This window comes from Lactuca sativa, chromosome 3, assembly GCF_002870075.4.
Source record: "Lactuca sativa cultivar Salinas chromosome 3, Lsat_Salinas_v11, whole genome shotgun sequence".
In the NCBI taxonomy this organism is placed as follows: Eukaryota; Viridiplantae; Streptophyta; class Magnoliopsida; order Asterales; family Asteraceae; genus Lactuca; species Lactuca sativa.
The window spans coordinates 44989676-45009280 of record NC_056625.2 but is presented as its reverse complement, the minus strand read 5'-3'; the positions used below and the strand labels follow the sequence as shown (position 1 = coordinate 45009280).

Sequence of the window (19605 nt, the reverse complement as noted above, 5' to 3'; positions counted from 1 at the left end):
TCTCGTATTCATACGCTTAGAATCCTACACACATAAGGTTTCCAGATCCGGTCGGCAACAGACCATAGATCCGAACAAAAAATGGCACACATGGCAAACACATAGCATTTAGCACATAAGGGAATTTTAGGCATCTTCCCTAAAATAAACTAGTGCTCGTGTCTAAAATATGGTAGACACTCGTCTCACAATCATCACTTAGCATTCTAAGTTCAAGTCTAGAAATTCTACAATTTCTTAGTTCGCTTAAACTAATGCTCTGATACCAACTGTGACATCCCCATATTTCTCGGCCAGAAAAGACCGATTTAATTTATGCTTTTTAAAATAAAATAAGAGAAATCTTTTTATAAGATATTGCGGAATTGGTCCCCAAACAATATATGATAAAAGTTTATCAAAATCCTTCATTAAGAAGGTATATATTTTCCATATACATCAAAACCTCGGGATGTCATGTTCCGATACAGATCAAAAGCATAAACAAGACATTATAAGCCTTTCAACAGTTATTTACAACTACTGGCCTATAATCCAAAAATCTCTCGTCGTCCTCCGACTATGCTCGGGGTCCACTACCTGTAATCATAAAACTGAGTGGGTCAGGCTTGGGAGCCTGGTGAGCATATAGGGTTTTCAACCCACAATAATAATATACTTATTAAGTTCACCAATCAACAATAACCCTGATTACCCATTCCTGTTGTCCTCACTTTACGTCCCTAAACACCTATCACAAGGGACCTAGCCTAAGGATTATCATCGGGATGGACACTACTGCTAAGGGGTTTCCTCAGCCATACATGTCCTTAAGGCAACCATGAGGGGGATGAAGTACGCCAATGAACATTTAATTCATCAACACCTACAAGTTGCGAACCTGCTAGTGTTCCACTGGACTGTCTAGAAAGTCCGTGGTTGTCATCTATACTTCGCTAGATGACTACAACAACAACAACAACATCAACATCGAGGCCTCTCACCATTTTAACACACATCAACTATTTCATCTACCCATGTTCTACCCAACATATTTAGTAGATAAAAAGCATATACAGTTTAAAACTTGTATAAAACATCAATTCAACAGTCACCTCGAATAAACAATTAGCATATTTACACATAACACGGATTTCAAGGTAAATACTTCATATCTATGTGTAAATTGAAAGTAACTACACACTCACGTATTTTGGTGAAAATTGGGCAGCAATTCGTTTCCTAAAACGATCGTTTCTAATAAAACCGGGAGTTTTATTGAGAAACCGGGCTCTGCGAAAGGTCAGGCTTCGAAACCGAAAAGATAAATTTTCCGGGCTTCTCGGGCACTTCGTGGGGTATTCCGGGCTTTACAATTTATACCGGGGCTTTGCGGGATGTTAAGATGAAGAAAATATGGGTTTAGGGGTTAAAGGTGACAAAATTCCAAAAGTAACCGGGAACCCTCGCAGGTACCCTTCTATTTATAGGGTCCGCAGTTCTGATCCAATGGCTGAGAAGTCTCCTGATCCAACGGCTAGGAAGGCTCGCAGAGGGGGTGGCTCGCACATGCGAGGGCTCGCTGGCGGCTTCTAAGTGGACCGCGGCTTGCTGGCGCACCTGCGAGGCTCGGAGCTAGGCTATGCGAGGCTCGGACACACGCGGCAGCTGGGCGAAGCTTCGGCTGGGGAGCTGGCTGCTTCGGATTGCGCCTCCTCCTCGGTCGAATCAGAAGAGGACACGTGGCTCGCATGACTCAGCAGCCTCGGTGACTCAGTAGCCTAATGACTCAGTAGCCAGGTGACTCAGCAGGACACGTGTCACTTTCTAAGCGAGGGTGACGTGGCAATTGTGACTATGCGAAATTTCTCGGTTTTCGCGCCAAAACTTCTAAAATCCATAACTTTCACATACGAGCTCCGTTTTTGACGTTCTTTATATGCACGCGTAGCTAAAATTACGATCTACAACTTCCGTTTAGACTTCGTCGGCTAATTTTGACTTTAAATTTTATATTATTATTTTTAACAGACCGGGACAGGAAATCCGTTAAAAATTCATAACTTCTTCATCCGACGTCCGTTTTCGTCAGACTTTTTACCGTTGTGCTCCTAATGACGAGACCTTCAATTCTCGTTTAGGTTGTGTCGGCTAAAAATCGCTCGATCTAAAATTCGAGTTTTTAGTTGTCTACTGCTACGCTGAAACTTCGAAAAATCATAACTTCCTCATACGAAGTCAGATTTGGGCGTTCTTTTTATCGAACTTCTCGGTTTAACGAATACTACGACTTTCATTTAGATTAATAAGGCTAAAAAAGTAGTTTATCAAAAACTCACTTTTTACGACATTCAGCACCGTGCCGGTTTTGTCGCGAAACTTCGACAGGTCATAACTTCTTCGTTATAACTCGGATTTTGGTATTCTTTATATCCCCGAAATCCTTGTTTCGACCACTACAACTTTATGTAAAGATATCGGGCTTATCTCACACTTTAATTTTGACGCTTATTTTTATTCTTAATTAATTAAGCCCTAATAATTAAGCATAAAACACATAATTCACATAATATTCACATAACTCCTTTTCATTTCTTCAAAATGAGTTACAAAGGTTAACCTAGACTATCAACTCAATATAAATGCCTAGGCTAGAAACACGAGTGTTACAATTCTCTCCCCCTTAAGATGATTACGTCCCCGGAATCACATATCACCAAACAACTGCAGGTAGCGACTCATCATGTCACTCTCCGTTTCCCAAGTGAGATTTGGTCCATTCGTATGTTTCCAGCGTACAAGCTCTAAATCGACCATCTTGCGTCGTAACTTCATAGTCTTACGGTCAACGATTGCCTCGGGTTCTTCGATCAACCTCTTGTTTTCATCCAACCTTAACTCAGAAATTGGAATTATGTCGGGCACATCTCCTGTGAACTTTCTCAAATAACACACATGAAAGGTGTTATGAATACCCTCTAGTTCTTCCGGTAACTCTAGCTTGTAAGCTTGATTCCCGATCCTCTGAAGAACTTTAAATGGTCCAATAAACCTTGGACTCAACTTCCCTTGTTTCTCAAATCTTGTAAGTGCCTTCCACGGCGAGACTTTAAGTAAAACCGAATCTCCAACATCGAAGGATATCGGTTGTCTTTTCTTGTCAGCATAAATCTTTTGTCGATCTTGAGCAGCTAACATCCTTTCCCTTGTCACTTTCAACTTTTCAGCAGTCTCATGGACTATTTCAGGTCCCATAAACTGCTTTTCCCCAGCTTCCAGCGAACATGATGGCATTCGACACTTCTCCCCATACAAAGCGTGATAAGGTGCCATCTTAATGCTTGAGTGGAAACTATTATTATAGGAGAATTCTACTAAAGGTAAGTGTTCATCCCAGTTACCTTGGAATTCTAGGGTACATGCTCTCAGCATATCCTCCAATGTTTGAATCGTTCGCTCGCTCTGACCATCGGTTTGCGGATGGTAAGCTGTACTCAAACACAACTTGGTACCCAATTCCTCTTGTAAACTCCTCCAAAACCTTGAGGTAAAACGGCTGTCACGATCGGACACAATCGTTAACGGAACACCGTGAAGCCTCACAATTTCCTTCACGTAAGAATTCGCAAGTTTATCCATAGACCATTTCTCTTTGGCCGCTATGAAATGCGCACTCTTAGTGAAGCGATCAACGACCACCCAAATCATGTCGTGACCGTTCCTTTTTCTGGGCAGTTTAGTCACAAAATCCATGGTGACGTCTTCCCATTTACCCATGGGTACGGGTAAAGTTTCTAAACTCCCATACGGTTTCTGATGTTGTGCCTTAACCCTAGCACAAGTTACACACTCGGCCACATACTTAGCAACATCGAGCTTCATCGTCGGCCACCAATAATAGGGTTTTAGATCCCTATACATTTTCGTACTGCCGGGATGAATTGAGTACATGGTCTTGTGAGCTTCTTCCATCAGAAGATCTCTTATTCCGCCCGTCTTAGGTACCCAAATTCTATCTTGAAATACCTTCAACCCTTGGTTGTTTGTACCGAACACTAACGTTTTGCCCAAACGTTCTTCCTTTCGGTCATTTTTCTCTAAAGCTTCCTCTTGAGCTTTCTTTATACTTTCCACAATTGTCGAGACAACTTCAATTCTCAATGCTCTTGGCCTTTTCTTTTCAAGGTTTACCTTCCGACTGAGAGCATCGGCAACAACATTTGCTTTACCAGGGTGGTAAAGTATCTCACAGTCGTAGTCCTTGAGTAACTCTAGCCAGCGTCGTTGCCTCATGTTCAATTCCTTCTGGTTAAAGAGATATTGGAGACTCTTATGATCAGTGAAAAGTTTACACTTGGTGCCATAAAGATAATGCCTCCATATCTTTAAGGCAAATACTACCGCTGCCAACTCCAGATCATGAGTGGGGTAGTTCTTTTCATGCTCCTTCAATTGCCTCGATGCATACGCGATCACTTTATCCCTTTGGGTCAGAACACAACCTAACCCAAATCCGGATGCATCGCTATAAACTGCAAAGTCATCAACTCCTTCAGGCAATGAAAGAATCGGTGCTTCACACAATCTCTTCTTCAACTTCTCAAAGGCTTCCTTATTCTTCTCATTCCAAGCATAAGTGGCTCCTTTGTGGGTCAAAGCTGTTAATGGAGTAGCAATCGAAGAAAAGCCTTGGATAAACCTTTGGTAATATCCATCTAATCCTAAAAAGCTTCGAATCTCCGTAGGACTTTTTGGTTCTTCCCACTTCATTACAGCTTCAATCTTTGCTGGGTCGACCATTATCCCTTCTTGGTTAACCACAAGACCTAAAAATTGGACTTCTTGAATCCAAAATTCACACTTGGAGAACTTTGCATACAGCTTCTCCTTTTTCAGGACTTCTAGCACTTCACGCAGATGCTTTTCATGCTCCTGCTTGCTTTTCGAATAAATCAAGATATCATCTATGAATACTATCACGGATTTATCTAAGAATGGTTTACAAACCCTATTCATCAAATCCATGAAAGCTGCTGGGGCATTGGTTAGTCCGAACGACATTACCAAAAATTCATAGTGTCCATATCTCGTTCTAAAAGCAGTCTTTTCGATGTCCTGCTCTCTCACCTTTAGTTGATGGTATCCCGACCTAAGATCGATCTTCGAGAAATAGCTCGAACCCTGCAACTGGTCGAACAAGTCATCGATCCTTGGCAATGGGTACTTGTTCTTTATCGTCACTTTGTTCAGCTCTCTGTAATCGATGCACATTCTCATGCTTCCGTCTTTCTTCTTTACAAATAACACAGGGGCTCCCCAGGGTGATGAACTAGGTCGAATAAAACCTTTGTCCAATAACTCCTGAAGTTGTGTCATAAGTTCCTTCATTTCGGTTGGCGCTAATCGATAAGGTGCTTTCCCTATCGGCGTCGTTCCTTGTAACAAGTCGATACGAAATTCTACTTGTCGATCAGGGGGCAATCCGGGAAGATCTTCGGGAAAGACTTCCGGATAATCACACACCACCGGAATATTCTGTACCTCCTTCTTTTCCATCTTGGCATCGATCACGAACGCTAGATATGATGTGCATCCCTTGGCCAAACACTTTCTGGCTTTCATTAGGGAAATGATTCCAGAGTTTACTCTGCGTTTGTCTCCATACACCATAAACGACTCTTTCCCTGGCGGGTTTACTTTTACTATCTTCTTTCTACATAGTATTTCTACGTCGTTGGCGCTAAGCCAATCCATTCCTAAAACTATGTCGAATCCATTTAACTCGATAGGCAATAATTCCTCTTGGAACTTATTCCCATCCAAGTCAATGAGGATGTTTTTCATACGATGGCTAACAGGTACAAACTTGCCACTAGCAATCTCGACTATTATAGCATTAACTAGCATATCTACAGGCAAAGCTAGCTTTGTACCAAATTCATGCGATATAAAGGAGTAATTGGCTCCAGAATCAAACAAAATTTGGGCAGGCAATTCGTTTACGAGAAAGGTACCTAAAGCGACATCGGCTTCTTCTTTCGCAGCTTCGAGCGTCATCTGGAAGGCTCTTACCTTCGGCTTTGGTGTTAGATTGGGTTTTGCTACGTCCTTCTTTCTTCGGGCAGACCCTCAAAATATGCTCTTCTTCATTGCACCCAAAACATACGTTCTTATTGAAGGTGCATTCATTGGCATAATGCCTTGGCTTTCCACATTTGTAACAAGTGACTTCCACGCTGCACTTCCCAGCATGTTTCTTCCTACACTTGTCACACCACTTGGCTTCGCTTCCTCCTCCAAACTTTCTCGAACCAGTCTTCGAGAATTTGTTCTTTTTATTGGAACCTGAAGTTCCTTCAAACTTTCTCTTTTCGCCAACTTCAACCTTGCTGGCGGCTCTCCCTTTTATCATATCTTCAACAGACTTGGCAGCCCAGATAGCTGCCTCCAAAGTAAGTGCCTGACGTACTGGCACCGCATACTCCCATGGAAGTCCCTTTGCGTACCTGTCTATTTTTGCCAACTCATATGGGACAATACGCAAAGCAAACTCCATTTTGTCTGTGAAGTTATTTGTATATTCGTCAACGGTCATACTCCCCTTCTGCAACGTTAGAAATTGGTTTTCTAACTCAAGTACGTTTTGGGCCGAGCAGTACTTGCGCTTGAAGTGCACCAAGAACTCTGCCCAAGTTAATTGCAGTGGCTCTTTAGGGCTTAGGGTTTTCCCCAAAGTGCTCCACCAACGAGCAGCACTACCCCTGAACTGACGTACTGCAAACGTAGTTTCTAACTTGCCTTGGCAATCACAAGTCAAGAAAGCCAACTCCATTTCCGAGATCCAGTCCATTACTCCGACAGGATCTTCTTTTCCATTGAAGGTCGATGGCTTGCAAGTCATAAAGTCCTTATACTTGCACCCATTTCTCTCCACTCTACCCTCGTGGTTATTCCTCCCAACCACAAGCGGTTCACTATGACCAACCGATCTTCTATTGTTCCCTTCTTCAGATCGATTGTCATTTAGTTCACGTTGTTCAACAGGAACTGAAGGTTCATCCCTGTCGTTCAGCAACATTTGCCTCAATTCCTCCCTCTGTTCAGCCAACATGGCCTGAATCATAGTTCGTACTCCAGCCATGGTGATGGGTTTGGGTGCAGCTCCTACTATAGGCACCTGTTCCACCACTGGAGGTTGAGGTTGTTGGTTTCAGTTTGCATTTCCAGCTCCACTACGGGTTCTTGCCATTACAATCTATATACCGAATAAGGCGAAATTTAGGTCTTTATCCTTGTTAGACATGTCAATTCCCTTATCACTCTGAAACGTTTACATGTTAGTTCTAATCTCGTATTCATACGCTTAGAATCCTACACACATAAGGTTTCCAGATCCGGTCGGCAACAGACCATAGATCCGAACAAATAATGGCACACATGGCAAACACATAGCATTTAGCACATAAGGGCATTTTAGGCATCTTCCCTAAAATAAACTAGTGCTCGTGTCTAAAATATGGTAGACACTCGTCTCACAATCATCACTTAGCATTCTAAGTTCAAGTCTAGAAATTCTACAATTTCTTAGTTCGCTTAAACTAATGCTCTGATACCAACTGTGACATCCCCATATTTCTCGGCCAGAAAAGACCGATTTAATTTATGCTTTTTAAAATAAAATAAGAGAAATCTTTTTATAAGATATTGCGGAATTGGTCCCCAAACAATATATGATAAAAGTTTATCAAAATCCTTCATTAAGAAGGTATATATTTTCCATATACATCAAAACCTCGGGATGTCATGTTCCGATACAGATCAAAAGCATAAACAAGACATTATAAGCCTTTCAACAGTTATTTACAACTACTGGCCTATAATCCAAAAATCTCTCGTCATCCTCCGACTATGCTCGGGGTCCACTACCTGTAATCATAAAACTGAGTGGGTCAGGCTTGGGAGCCTGGTGAGCATATAGGGTTTTCAACCCACAATAATAATATACTTATTAAGTTCACCAATCAACAATAACCCTGATTACCCATTCCTGTTGTCCTCACTTTACGTCCCTAAACAGCTATCACAAGGGACCTAGCCTAAGGATTATCATCGGGATGGACACTACTGCTAAGGGGTTTCCTCAGCCATACATGTCCTTAAGGCAACCATGAGGGGGATGAAGTACGCCAATGAACATTTAATTCATCAACACCTACAAGTTGCGAACCTGCTAGTGTTCCACTGGACTGTCTAGAAAGTCCGTGGTTGTCATCTATACTTCGCTAGATGACTACAACAACAACAACAACATCAACATCGAGGCCTCTCACCATTTTAACACACATCAACTATTTCATCTACCCATGTTCTACCCAACATATTTAGTAGATAAAAAGCATATACAGTTTAAAACTTGTATAAAACATCAATTCAACAGTCACCTCGAATAAACAATTAGCATATTTACACATAACACGGATTTCAAGGTAAATACTTCATATCTATGTGTAAATTGAAAGTAACTACACACTCACGTATTTTGGTGAAAATTGGGCAGCAATTCGTTTCCTAAAACGATCGTTTCTAATAAAACCGGGAGTTTTATTGAGAAACCGGGCTCTGCGAAAGGTCAGGCTTCGAAACCGGAAAGATAAATTTTCCAGGCTTCTCGGGCACTTCGTGGGGTATTCCGGGCTTTACAATTGATACCGGGGCTTTGCGGGATGTTAAGATGAAGAAAATATGGGTATAGGGGTTAAAGGTGACAAAATTCCAAAAGTAACCGGGAACCCTCGCAGGTACCCTTCTATTTATAGGGTCCGAAGTTCTGATCCATTGGCTGAGAAGTCTCCTGATCCGACGGCTAAGAAGGCTCGCAGAGGGGGTGGCTCGCACATGGCTCGCACATGCGAGGGCTCGCTGGCAGCTTCTAAGTGGATCGCGGCTTGCTGGCGCACCTGCGAGGCTCGGAGCTAGGCTATGCGAGGCTCGGACACACGCGGCAGCTGGGCGAAGCTTCGGCTGGGGAGCTGGCTGCTTCGGATTGGGCCTCCTCCTCGGTCGAATCAGAAGAGGACACGTGGCTCGCATGACTCAGCAGCCAGGTGACTCAGCAGGACACGTGTCACTTTCTAAGCGAGGGTGACATGGCAATTGTGACTATGCGAAATTTCTCGGTTTTCGCGCCAAAACTTCTAAAATCCATAACTTTCGCATACGAGCTCCGTTTTTGACGTTCTTTATATGCACGCGTAGCTAAAATTACGATCTACAACTTCCGTTTAGACTTCGTCGGCTAATTTTGACTTTAAATTTTATATTATTATTTTTAACAGACCGGGACAGAAAATCCGTTAAAAATTCATAACTTCTTCATCCGACGTCCGTTTTCGTCAGACTTTTTACCGTTGTGCTCCTAATGACGAGACCTTCAATTCTCGTTTAGGTTGTGTTGGCTAAAAATCGCTCGATCTAAAATTCGAGTTTTTAGCTGTCTACTGCTACGCTGAAACTTCGAAAAATCATAACTTCCTCATACGAAGTCAGATTTGGGCGTTCTTTTGATCGAACTTCTCGGTTTAATGAATACTACGACTTTCGTTTAGATTACTAAGGCTAAAAAAGTAGTTTATCAAAAACTCACTTTTTACGACATTCAGCACCGTGCCGGTTTTGTCGCGAAACTTCGACAGGTCATAACTTCTTCGTTATAACTCGGATTTTGGTATTCTTTATATCCCCGAAATCCTTCTTTCGACCACTACAACTTTATGTAAAGATATCGGGCTTATCTCACACTTTAATTTTGACGCTTATTTTTATTCTTAATTAATTAAGCCCTAATAATTAAGCATAAAACACATAATTCACATAATATTCACATAACTCCTTTTCATTTCTTCAAAATGAGTTACAAAGGTTAACCTAGACTATCAACTCAATATAAATGCCTAGGCTAGAAACACGAGTGTTACAATTCTCTCCCCCTTAAGATGATTACGTCCCCGGAATCACATATCACCAAACAACTGCAGGTAGCGACTCATCATGTCACTCTCCGTTTCCCAAGTGAGATTTGGTCCATTCGTATGTTTCCAGCGCACAAGCACTAAATCGACCATCTTGCGTCGTAACTTCATAGTCTTACGGTCAACGATTGCCTCGGGTTCTTCGATCAACCTCTTGTTTTCATCCAACCTTAACTCAGAAATTGGAATTATGTCGGGCACATCTCCTGTGAACTTTCTCAAATAACACACATGAAAGGTGTTATGAATACCCTCTAGTTCTTCCGGTAACTCTATCTTGTAAGCTTGATTCCCGATCCTCTGAAGAACTTTAAATGGTCCGATAAACCTTGGACTCAACTTCCCTCGTTTCCCAAATCTTATAAGTCCCTTCCACGACGAGACTTTAAGTAAAACCGTATCTCCAACATCGAAGGATATCGGTTGTCTTTTCTTGTCAGCATAACTCTTTTGTCGATCTTGAGCAGCTAACATCCTTTCCCTTGTCACTTTCAACTTTTCAGCAGTCTCATGGACTATTTCAGGTCCCATAAATTGCTTTTCCCCAGCTTCCAGTGAACATGATGGCGTTCGACACTTCTCCCCATACAAAGCGTGATAAGGTGCCATCTTAATGCTTGAGTGGAAACTATTATTATAGGAGAATTCTACTAAAGGTAAGTGTTCATCCCAGTTACCTTGGAATTCTAGGGTACATGCTCTCAGCATATCCTCCAATGTTTGAATCGTTCGCTCGCTCTGACCATCGGTTTGCGGATGGTAAGCTGTACTCAAACACAACTTGGTACCCAATTCCTCTTGTAAACTCCTCCAAAACCTTGAGGTAAAACGGCTGTCACGATCGGACACAATCGTTAACGGAACACCGTGAAGCCTCACAATTTCCTTCACGTAAGAATTCGCAAGTTTATCCATAGACCATTTCTCTTTGGCCGCTATGAAATGCGCACTCTTAGTGAAGCGATCAACGACCACCCAAATCATGTCGTGACCGTTCCTTGTTCTGGGCAGCTTAGTCACAAAATCCATGGTGACGTCTTCCCATTTACCCATGGGTACGGGTAAAGGTTCTAAACTCCCATACGGTTTCTGATGTTGTGCCTTAACCCTAGCACAAGTTACACACTCGGCCACATACTTAGCAACATCGAGCTTCATCGTCGGCCACCAATAATAGGGTTTTAGATCCCTATACATTTTCTTACTGTCGGGATGAATTGAGTACATGGTCTTGTGAGCTTCTTCCATCAGAAGATCTCTTATTCCGCCCGTCTTAGGTACCCAAATTCTTTCTTGAAATACCTTCAACCCTTGGTTGTTTGTACCGAACACTAACGTTTTGCCCAAACGTTCTTCCTTTCGATCATTTTTCTCTAAAGCTTCCTCTTAAGCTTTCTTTATACTTTCCACAATTGTTGAGACAACTTCAATTCTCAACGTTCTTCCTTTCGGTACAACCAAGATGTCATTCAAACGGAGATTATTATTGAGTATTGAGTGCCCTTTATGAGTGACAGGGAGTGACTTGCCATTACCAAAGGTAACAGATTCGGTACCTATGGTAGATGAAGCATCGGAGACCGAGTAAGTGGTGGAAGTCATACGATCGGTTGCGCCGGAGTCAACAAACCAATCAGGAACCGGAGACGAGACATGGCATTGAGATAAGAAGGCAGTGGCTAGGTCATTGTCCTTCACATCGATCCCAGCAGCAAATTTCTTTAAATCGGGACAAGCATTGGCATAATGACCATTGGTGCGACACAGTTGACAATGGGGACTGTGTCTGCCACCCCGATTGCCATGACCACCGCGAGACCCTCCATTGTTACTACCACGATAGGGTCCATGACCCCCACGATTTCCAGGAGCAGTCGAAGCAGTCACAGGTGGTTCAAAATTGGCGTTGAATGCGACTGGGGGTGTAGCGGAGTGAGGTAGAGCCCGGATGAAACCAAACTCAGCAACTGTCTTGGTTCCTTTCTGGATCAAGCGAAGTTGGTCACGGAGATTATGGACCCGTTCAATCGATGAGTTACCATAAGCTTTTTCAAGTGCAACCCAGATTTGTCTAGCGGAAGTCAGACCCACGATAACAGTGATGGCTTCCTCCGATAAAGAGGCTTGAAGAATGATGATGCAGCGCTGATCGGCATTGACCCAGGACGTGAATTCAGGGTTCACAACCACTTTTTCTGCAACAGTAATGGTGCTGGGTGGACACGGGAGAAAGCCATCAACATGATAGAATAAGTCTTGATAGGTTAATATAGGGTGCATCTGATGCTCCCATAACAGGTAATTGGTGGAATTGAGTTTAACAGTTATCATGTGCATCAATGTGTTTAATGGGATTGATGCATCAGAAGAATTAGCCATGGAGGCGGAGGGAGGGAAGAACAGAAGAAGAAGAAAGAAGAAAATACGGAAGAGAGAAGGGCAAGAAGAGGAAACAGGAGACGATTAACGCTCTGATACCATGAAAGTGAATTAGATCGAATGATCTCCTTGATAACAGGAGAAGACTATAAATAGATACAATAAATACAAAAAAGGAATGAGAAAATAGAAAATTACAGGAACAGCCCCTACACATATTAACTATGAGAAGTTGTATAGCTGTTACTCCCACATTCTACACACTTTCACCAAGAATCAAACCCATTTCTCTCTCTCTCTCTCACTCTCTCTCTCTCTCTAAAATCGAATTTGAAGGCTATTCTTGAGCATTCCCCTATAAGTTTGGTAAGTAACTTCATCCTCAACTTGATTATCTTGCATCCTTTCACTCAAATCATGGGTTTCTTAGACAAATATCACCATATTTGTTCATAGAATCTTCAAATCTTCAAGCATCTCCCAAGTGTTCTTGACTTGGAAACTCCTTTTCTTCATCATCCATCTACTAAAATAAGTCAAGGTGAGTTCAAACCCCCACATTTTCATGTTTTCTTCAAGTTTTAGGGGCAGAATACAAGTTAAAACACCAACAACTTGACTAAACTCAAACATTAGCTTTCAACAGTAAAGTCTAGTTCCATTCACAGACTGTTTTGAACATCTTAAACATTTTAGTTTTCAAAACTGTATTAGGCGCAAATAGTTCAGGTTTATACCTTTAAAATGAGTACTTGCACATGTTCATACGGTTTTTCTACAATATATGGTGATTTTTATAAAATTGCATATCACTGTAACTACGAATTCGGATCCGTCTGTGAATATGGACATTTTCACACAAGTTAGAGACATCCAAAAATCATGATAAAAATTATGAACAAACTAGACACATTTTCTAAACTCTCAGAGTTTACGGATTTAGTTTTTGGCCTCGTATGATTTTTCTGTGATTTTTCTAAATCAGTGCAGAAATGGTAAAAAAACGAAATTACAGTTTACAACTTTCATAACACTTTGTAACATGTTGAGCAAAGTGTTAATCGTTTATGACTTCATATTTTGCGTGTGTTTTCTGTTGTGATATAATAATATAACATAAAAATGTTCACTAAATGGTAAGAATCATTTATTATTACAATTATTACAAGACGAGACATAATAAACGTAGTTATGTTTTTGCTATACATTATACTTACACAGAAAAGGTTTCTATACATTGAAAACATTTTGATAAACTATAATAGGTATGATTTACGTTTCATATACATTACAAACAATTAGGATAAACTATAACAAGTCATAGTTTATGATTCATTTTCATCACACCACAAGAGAGTACATCTCTACAAAAAGGGGTTTTCATTTAACTTTACGTAAATCTGTTAATGAATAAATTTGTGAGACATTCACTTCACGTTACTTCCAAAGTAACGAAATCAAAAGTCCTATAATTGTAACCAGAGTCTCTTGTAGGGAGAGCGTGATAGTTGTATATAGATCTATATTGGGTCTGACAAACCCATACCTGAGCTGCATGCAACAGCTAGACCGGCAGGTCTGAGGTGACAAGTGTAATTTAACTTTGCGATGCCTAAAGAACGTCGTATTACGAGGCCGACTAAGTCTTAGCATGGTTATAATAACTCACATGGGGGATTAACAAAACATAAGATTTACAGGATTTTCTTTCAATTAAACGAGTTTATGTCGATTTAAACTTGCAAAATTTACAATTCACATGAAAAATACTAGTACATTATTAGTCTTGGCATTTAAGACTACAATACAATTTAAAAGGAAAATATTGGATTTTTCTGGAACAAACATTACTTTTACAAAGAAAGGATTTCAACATTTCATTCAAAAGCTTATGAACTCACCAACTTAATTGTTGACATTTTTTTTAAAACTACTTGTATTCTCAGGGAATCAGTAAAACAGGTAAACAGCTGCTTTTGAGGATGGGACGCTAAGGCGTCAAACATTTCATTTTTGTCAACATAATGTAATTGATTTAGAAACATGTAAACTTATATTATGGTGTAACATTTTCAATTATATTTATGTTGGTTGTGTTTGCTATGGTTACTATTATACTCGTTGTTATGATATTGTACATGAAGTCCTCCAACCCCGAACGTTTCCGCCATCCTTCGTTCGGGGGTGTGACAGATTGGTATCAGTGCATTGTTTATAGTGAACTTAGTATATCAAACCATATAAGATATACAAACTATAAACACAATGGGACTAAGACTCTCTTACGAAACCATTTCATTACAATTATACTTTTGAAAAATATAATATATATTTTTATAAGAAGTATAAGTACATGCATGCATGCCGGTATAGTGGCACACGTAGGGAAAATCATGAAAAATAAAAATGGATGAGTTGTATACTAACATTATGCCTTAGGATATGTAATTAAGTCTAGGAGGAATATAGCCTGATCAACTTTATTCGTCCTAGAAGTGACTAGCATATGTCGGAGGATAGTAGTAGTGGGCAACAAGTCTGTCAACCTACCAACACTTATACAAGAACTGCAATTAGAGTCACACACATATTTAAAATACTATAGGAGTAGTTTATGTTACTAAAACTACAATATTTTTTTTTTATTTCATTATGTGCCTCTTACCCCCTATTCTCATACAGACAAACTGGCGGGATTCCACCTACCTGGAGACCCTTATTTCCCTAATGAGGGCAACGCTGGATGGCTCGAGGCAAAACCCGAGGATATGATTGAGGAGGATCCTGAAGAAGACGCTGAAGAGGATCCGGAGGAAGAAGAAGAAGAAGTAGAAGAAGAGGAGGAAGAAGACGAAGAAGAGGGCCCCGAGGTATATGACCCACTCCCTGCACATGCTCCTGCACGGGACTATCCAGGACCGACACCCCAATGGGGGACGAACTTAAGATTTTGGAGCCAGGAACAAGGCCAACCCCACCCATACGGAAACGAAAAAGGTTTCTACAACCTCGACAGGGGAGGCTCGGCCGACAGAGCCCTCCCTGTCATTATTCACCACATCGCTCGCCACGATCAGCGGATCCGGGCATCCACCAACCAGATTATGGAGGTTGGTGCGACTGCAGAAGTCACAACAGCCCGCTTTCGGTGCTTGGACCAGGATCACGACCAAACTAGGAATCGCACTGAGGTCCTGCAACAGGAAGCTGCCATCGCCCGGAGCGAAGTTCGAGAGTATCGGAAGCGTCAGGCCGCAATTGAGAGGCGAATGATTGAAATGGAGTGCCAGGCAGTCGAGGATAGGGAGGAGATCAGGGCAATGCGGGCACTCATAGCCGCCTTGCAGGGACCACCGGATGCCACCCGCCTCGAGTAGTGCTTACGCTATTCGGGGGTTGTTATGCTGTCAAAATTTTTCCTCTACATTGATGTAATGAGGACCTCTTATGAGGTCAAAATTTCCTAAACAATATCTACTGAATTTATATCAATGAAATTGACATGCATTTATTGTTGGATATTTGGCATTGGATCTCATATCTTGATATTACAAACTATTTGCAAATGATAACTCTAAAATTCTTAAGGTGTACCTCGAAGTTATGTGTAATTAAGGGGCGTTCGACTTAGAAACGGTGATTCCTCCTTAGAACATGTTCCTTGTTTGGTTGTGGATTTAGGACAGACTCATTAGGTTCAACGGTTTATCAAAACTTAATTACACACAATTGGTGTACATCGAGTGAATTGTGGGAGTGGATCGGGCACGCAGCAAAAACACAAGCTGCCGGTTGAGTCGTTGTTACTAAATTCATAAGTTTATTTGTATAGACTTTATTTGTGAATTGCTTGAAAATACAATAAAGTCGGGACATAATACTGATAATATAGCTCAAATAGCACCCGACTCATCCTTACTATTGAAGACTCATCGACTTTTCGTCTTTAAAACTTATGACAGAACTATGCCGCCAAGGAAAAGACCCAGACCTTCCACCAGCACAGCACCACCACCTCCTCTGCCACCGCCTCCACAGTTTGATTACGTGATGTTCCAGGTTGCAGTAACAGCAGCCGTGGCGGCCGCAATGTCATAGATGGGTACAAACGATGCTGGTGGTTCTGGATTTGGTGCTACACACTCTAACCATGGGGATAGTACGGGGCCTACAAAAGAATGCACTTACAAAGACTTCACCAATGGCAAGCCCGATTCTTTCAATGGAAGCGGGGGCGTCATCGCACTGATGCAATGGTTCAAGAGGACCAAAGCAGTCTTCGAAGTTTGTGCTTGTCCCGAAACGAGCAAAGTCAAGTACGCGACATTCACTTTCACCGGCAGGGCCCTCACATGGTGGAATGGCCGAGTTAAGTCACTTACTCTCGCAGTGGATAACTCCTTAAGCTGGGAAGACTTAAAAGCTATGATGCTGAAGGAGTATTGCCCAAGGGACGAGGTGCAAAAACTCGAACAAGAACTCTGGAGTCTCAAGATCTCGGGCTCTGACCTTGAAGCTTATACTGCCCAATTCAATGACCTAGCACTCCTTTGTCCATCAATGGTCACTCCGGAAGAAAAGAAGGTGGAACGATACCTTTGGGGACTATCATCCCATATTCAAGATAGTGTGTTGGCCTCAAAACCCACTACTTTTGACAGTGCCAGGGAGTTAGCACAACAACTTATCGACCATAGGGCCAGCCATGGTACTACGACCACCACCCCTGATCAAGAAAAAGGAGGGAACAATAAAAGAAAGTTCTCGAGCAACAAGAAGAAACAGCCTGTACCAGACTCGGCCAAGAAACAACATATAGTTGTTGTTCGTGCTGCCACTACTCCTGCCACTCAAACACCACTAAGGCAATATGTTGGGATCCTTCCCAAGTGCAATATGTGCGACTTCTACCACACCGGTGCTTGTCGGGAAATGCACTGCATCAATTGCAACAAGAAGGGGCATATTGCTCGATTCTGTAAAGTGCCAGCCCAACCCATCACTCAAGTCACCAACACCGGAGCAAGTCGAGCCTGCTACGGCTATGCGGAAACGTGGCACTTCAAACGAGACTGCCCAAAGGCACAAAACGGCAATGCTGGGGGTGTAGGGAGAGTCCTAGCTATAGGACAAGGGGAAGCAATTAAGGACCCCACGGTGGTTACTGGTACGTTCCTCCTCAATAACTCATATGCATGTATACTTTTCGACAGTGGGGCAGAGAGGAGTTTCATGAGCCATCAATACAAACAATTACTTAAACAAAATCCCCAATCACTAAAAGATACATACGTCATAGAAATGGAAAACGGAAAGGCAGAGCGCACTAGTGACATATACACAAGGTGTACCCTCACTCTAGACAATCATTCGTTCAAAATCGACCTAATGACGGTCACAATAAAAAGTTTCGACATCATCGTTGGTATGGATTGGTTAAGTTATCATCGTGTCAACATTTTATGTTATGAAAGGGTCGTCTGCCTTAATCTGCCAAATGGCGAAACCCTTCTCATCTACGGCGATAAACCCAGTACAAACTTACAGATCATTTCTTGCGTCAAGGCTCAAAAGTACCTCCGAAAGGAGTACCATGCTTTCGTAGCCCATGTGGTAGACAAGAAACAAGAAACGAAGGACATCAAAGACATCCTAGAAGTCTATAACTTTCCCGACGTGTTCCCATAAGACCTTCCAGGTGTACCACTTGCACGACAAGTCGAATTCCGAATGGACTTGGTCCCCGGAGCTACCCCCGTAGCCAAAGCTCCATACCGCCTAGCACCGGCGGAAATGCAAGAATTGTCCAGTCAACTGAACAAGTTGTTAAGCAAAGGGTTCATTAGACCAAGCTTTTCACCCTGGGGAGCACCAGTCCTCTTTGTGAAGAAGAAGGACGGATCTTTTCGCATGTGCATCGACTACCGGGAATTAAACAAACTCACCGTCAATAATCGATATCCTTTACCCCGAATCGACGATCTCTTTGACCAACTTCAAGGAGCGAGTTACTTTTCAAAAATCGACTTGAGGTTGGGATACCATCAACTACGAGTTCAAGAGGATGAAATTCCCAAGATAGCTTTCAGAACGCGCTACGGTCATTACGAATTTGTGGTGATGCCCTTCGGTCTAACGAACGCGCCTGCAGTGTTCATGGACCTAATGAACCGAGTGTGTCGGCCTACTTAGACAAATTCGTAATCGTATTCATTGATGATATTTTAGTCTATTCACGGAGCTAAGAAGAGCACAACCAGCATCTATGACTAATATTGGAGACACTAAGAGCCGAGAAGCTTTATGCTAAACTCTCTAAGTGCGAATTTTGGATCCGAGAAGTGGGATTCCTTGGCCATGTGGTTAGCGAAAAAGGGATACACGTGGATCCCTCTAAAATCAAGGCGATCGAAAACTGGGCTACACCGACAACACCAACGGAAATCCGATAATTCTTAGGGATTGCGGGATATTACTGAAGATTCATTCAAAAATTTTCCAAGATCGCAAAACCACTCACCACCCTAACTGAGAAGGGTGCAGCGTTTATATAGGAGGCTAAACAAGAAGCTGCCTTCCAAACGTTGAAACAAGCCCTGTACAGCGCACCGATCTTGACTCTCCCAGAAGGGACTGAGGATTTTGTGGTGTATTGCGATGCTTCAAATCAAGGTCGCGGATGTGTACTCATGCAAAGAGGAAACGTCATCTCCTATGCCTCGAGACAACTTAAAACACACGAAGTTAACTACACTACCCATGACCTCGAATTAGGAGCAGTAGTGTTTGCCCTGAAGATCTGGAGGCACTACCTCTACGGTACAAAGTGCACTATCTTCACTGATCATAAGAGTCTCCAGCATATCCTCAATCAAAAATAGCTCAACATGAGACGATGGGTAGAACTTCTTAATGATTATGAGTACGGGATTCGCTATCATCCGGGCAAGGACAATGTAGTAGCAGATGCCTTAAGCAGAAAAGAATACTCGGGACGTCGAGTAAAGTCACTAACAATGACAATCCATTCACACCTGTCCATGCAAATCAAAGAGGCCCAACTAGAGGACTTAAAACCAGAAAATGTGATGGGTGAGGCATTACGGGGAATGGATAAGAACCTTGAAGTCAAAGACGACGGAGCTCGTTATCTCATGAATCGAATTTGGACCCCGAGGTTCGGTGGGTTCTGAGACGTTGTTATGAACGAAGCACATAG

General features: G+C 42.1%; 1 protein-coding gene across 1 annotated transcript; it reads left to right on the top strand.

The window, feature by feature from the left end:
- The first annotated feature begins 12384 nt into the window (after nt 1-12384).
- On the top strand, nt 12385-15763 carry LOC128132744 (serine/threonine-protein phosphatase 4 regulatory subunit 2-like). Its single transcript, XM_052769676.1, has 4 exons — nt 12385-12446; nt 13372-13381; nt 14333-14348; nt 15069-15763. The coding sequence occupies exons 1-4, from the start codon at nt 12385-12387 to the stop codon at nt 15761-15763; spliced, it is 783 nt and encodes a 260-aa protein (XP_052625636.1).
- Nucleotides 15764-19605: the final 3842 nt, after the last annotated feature.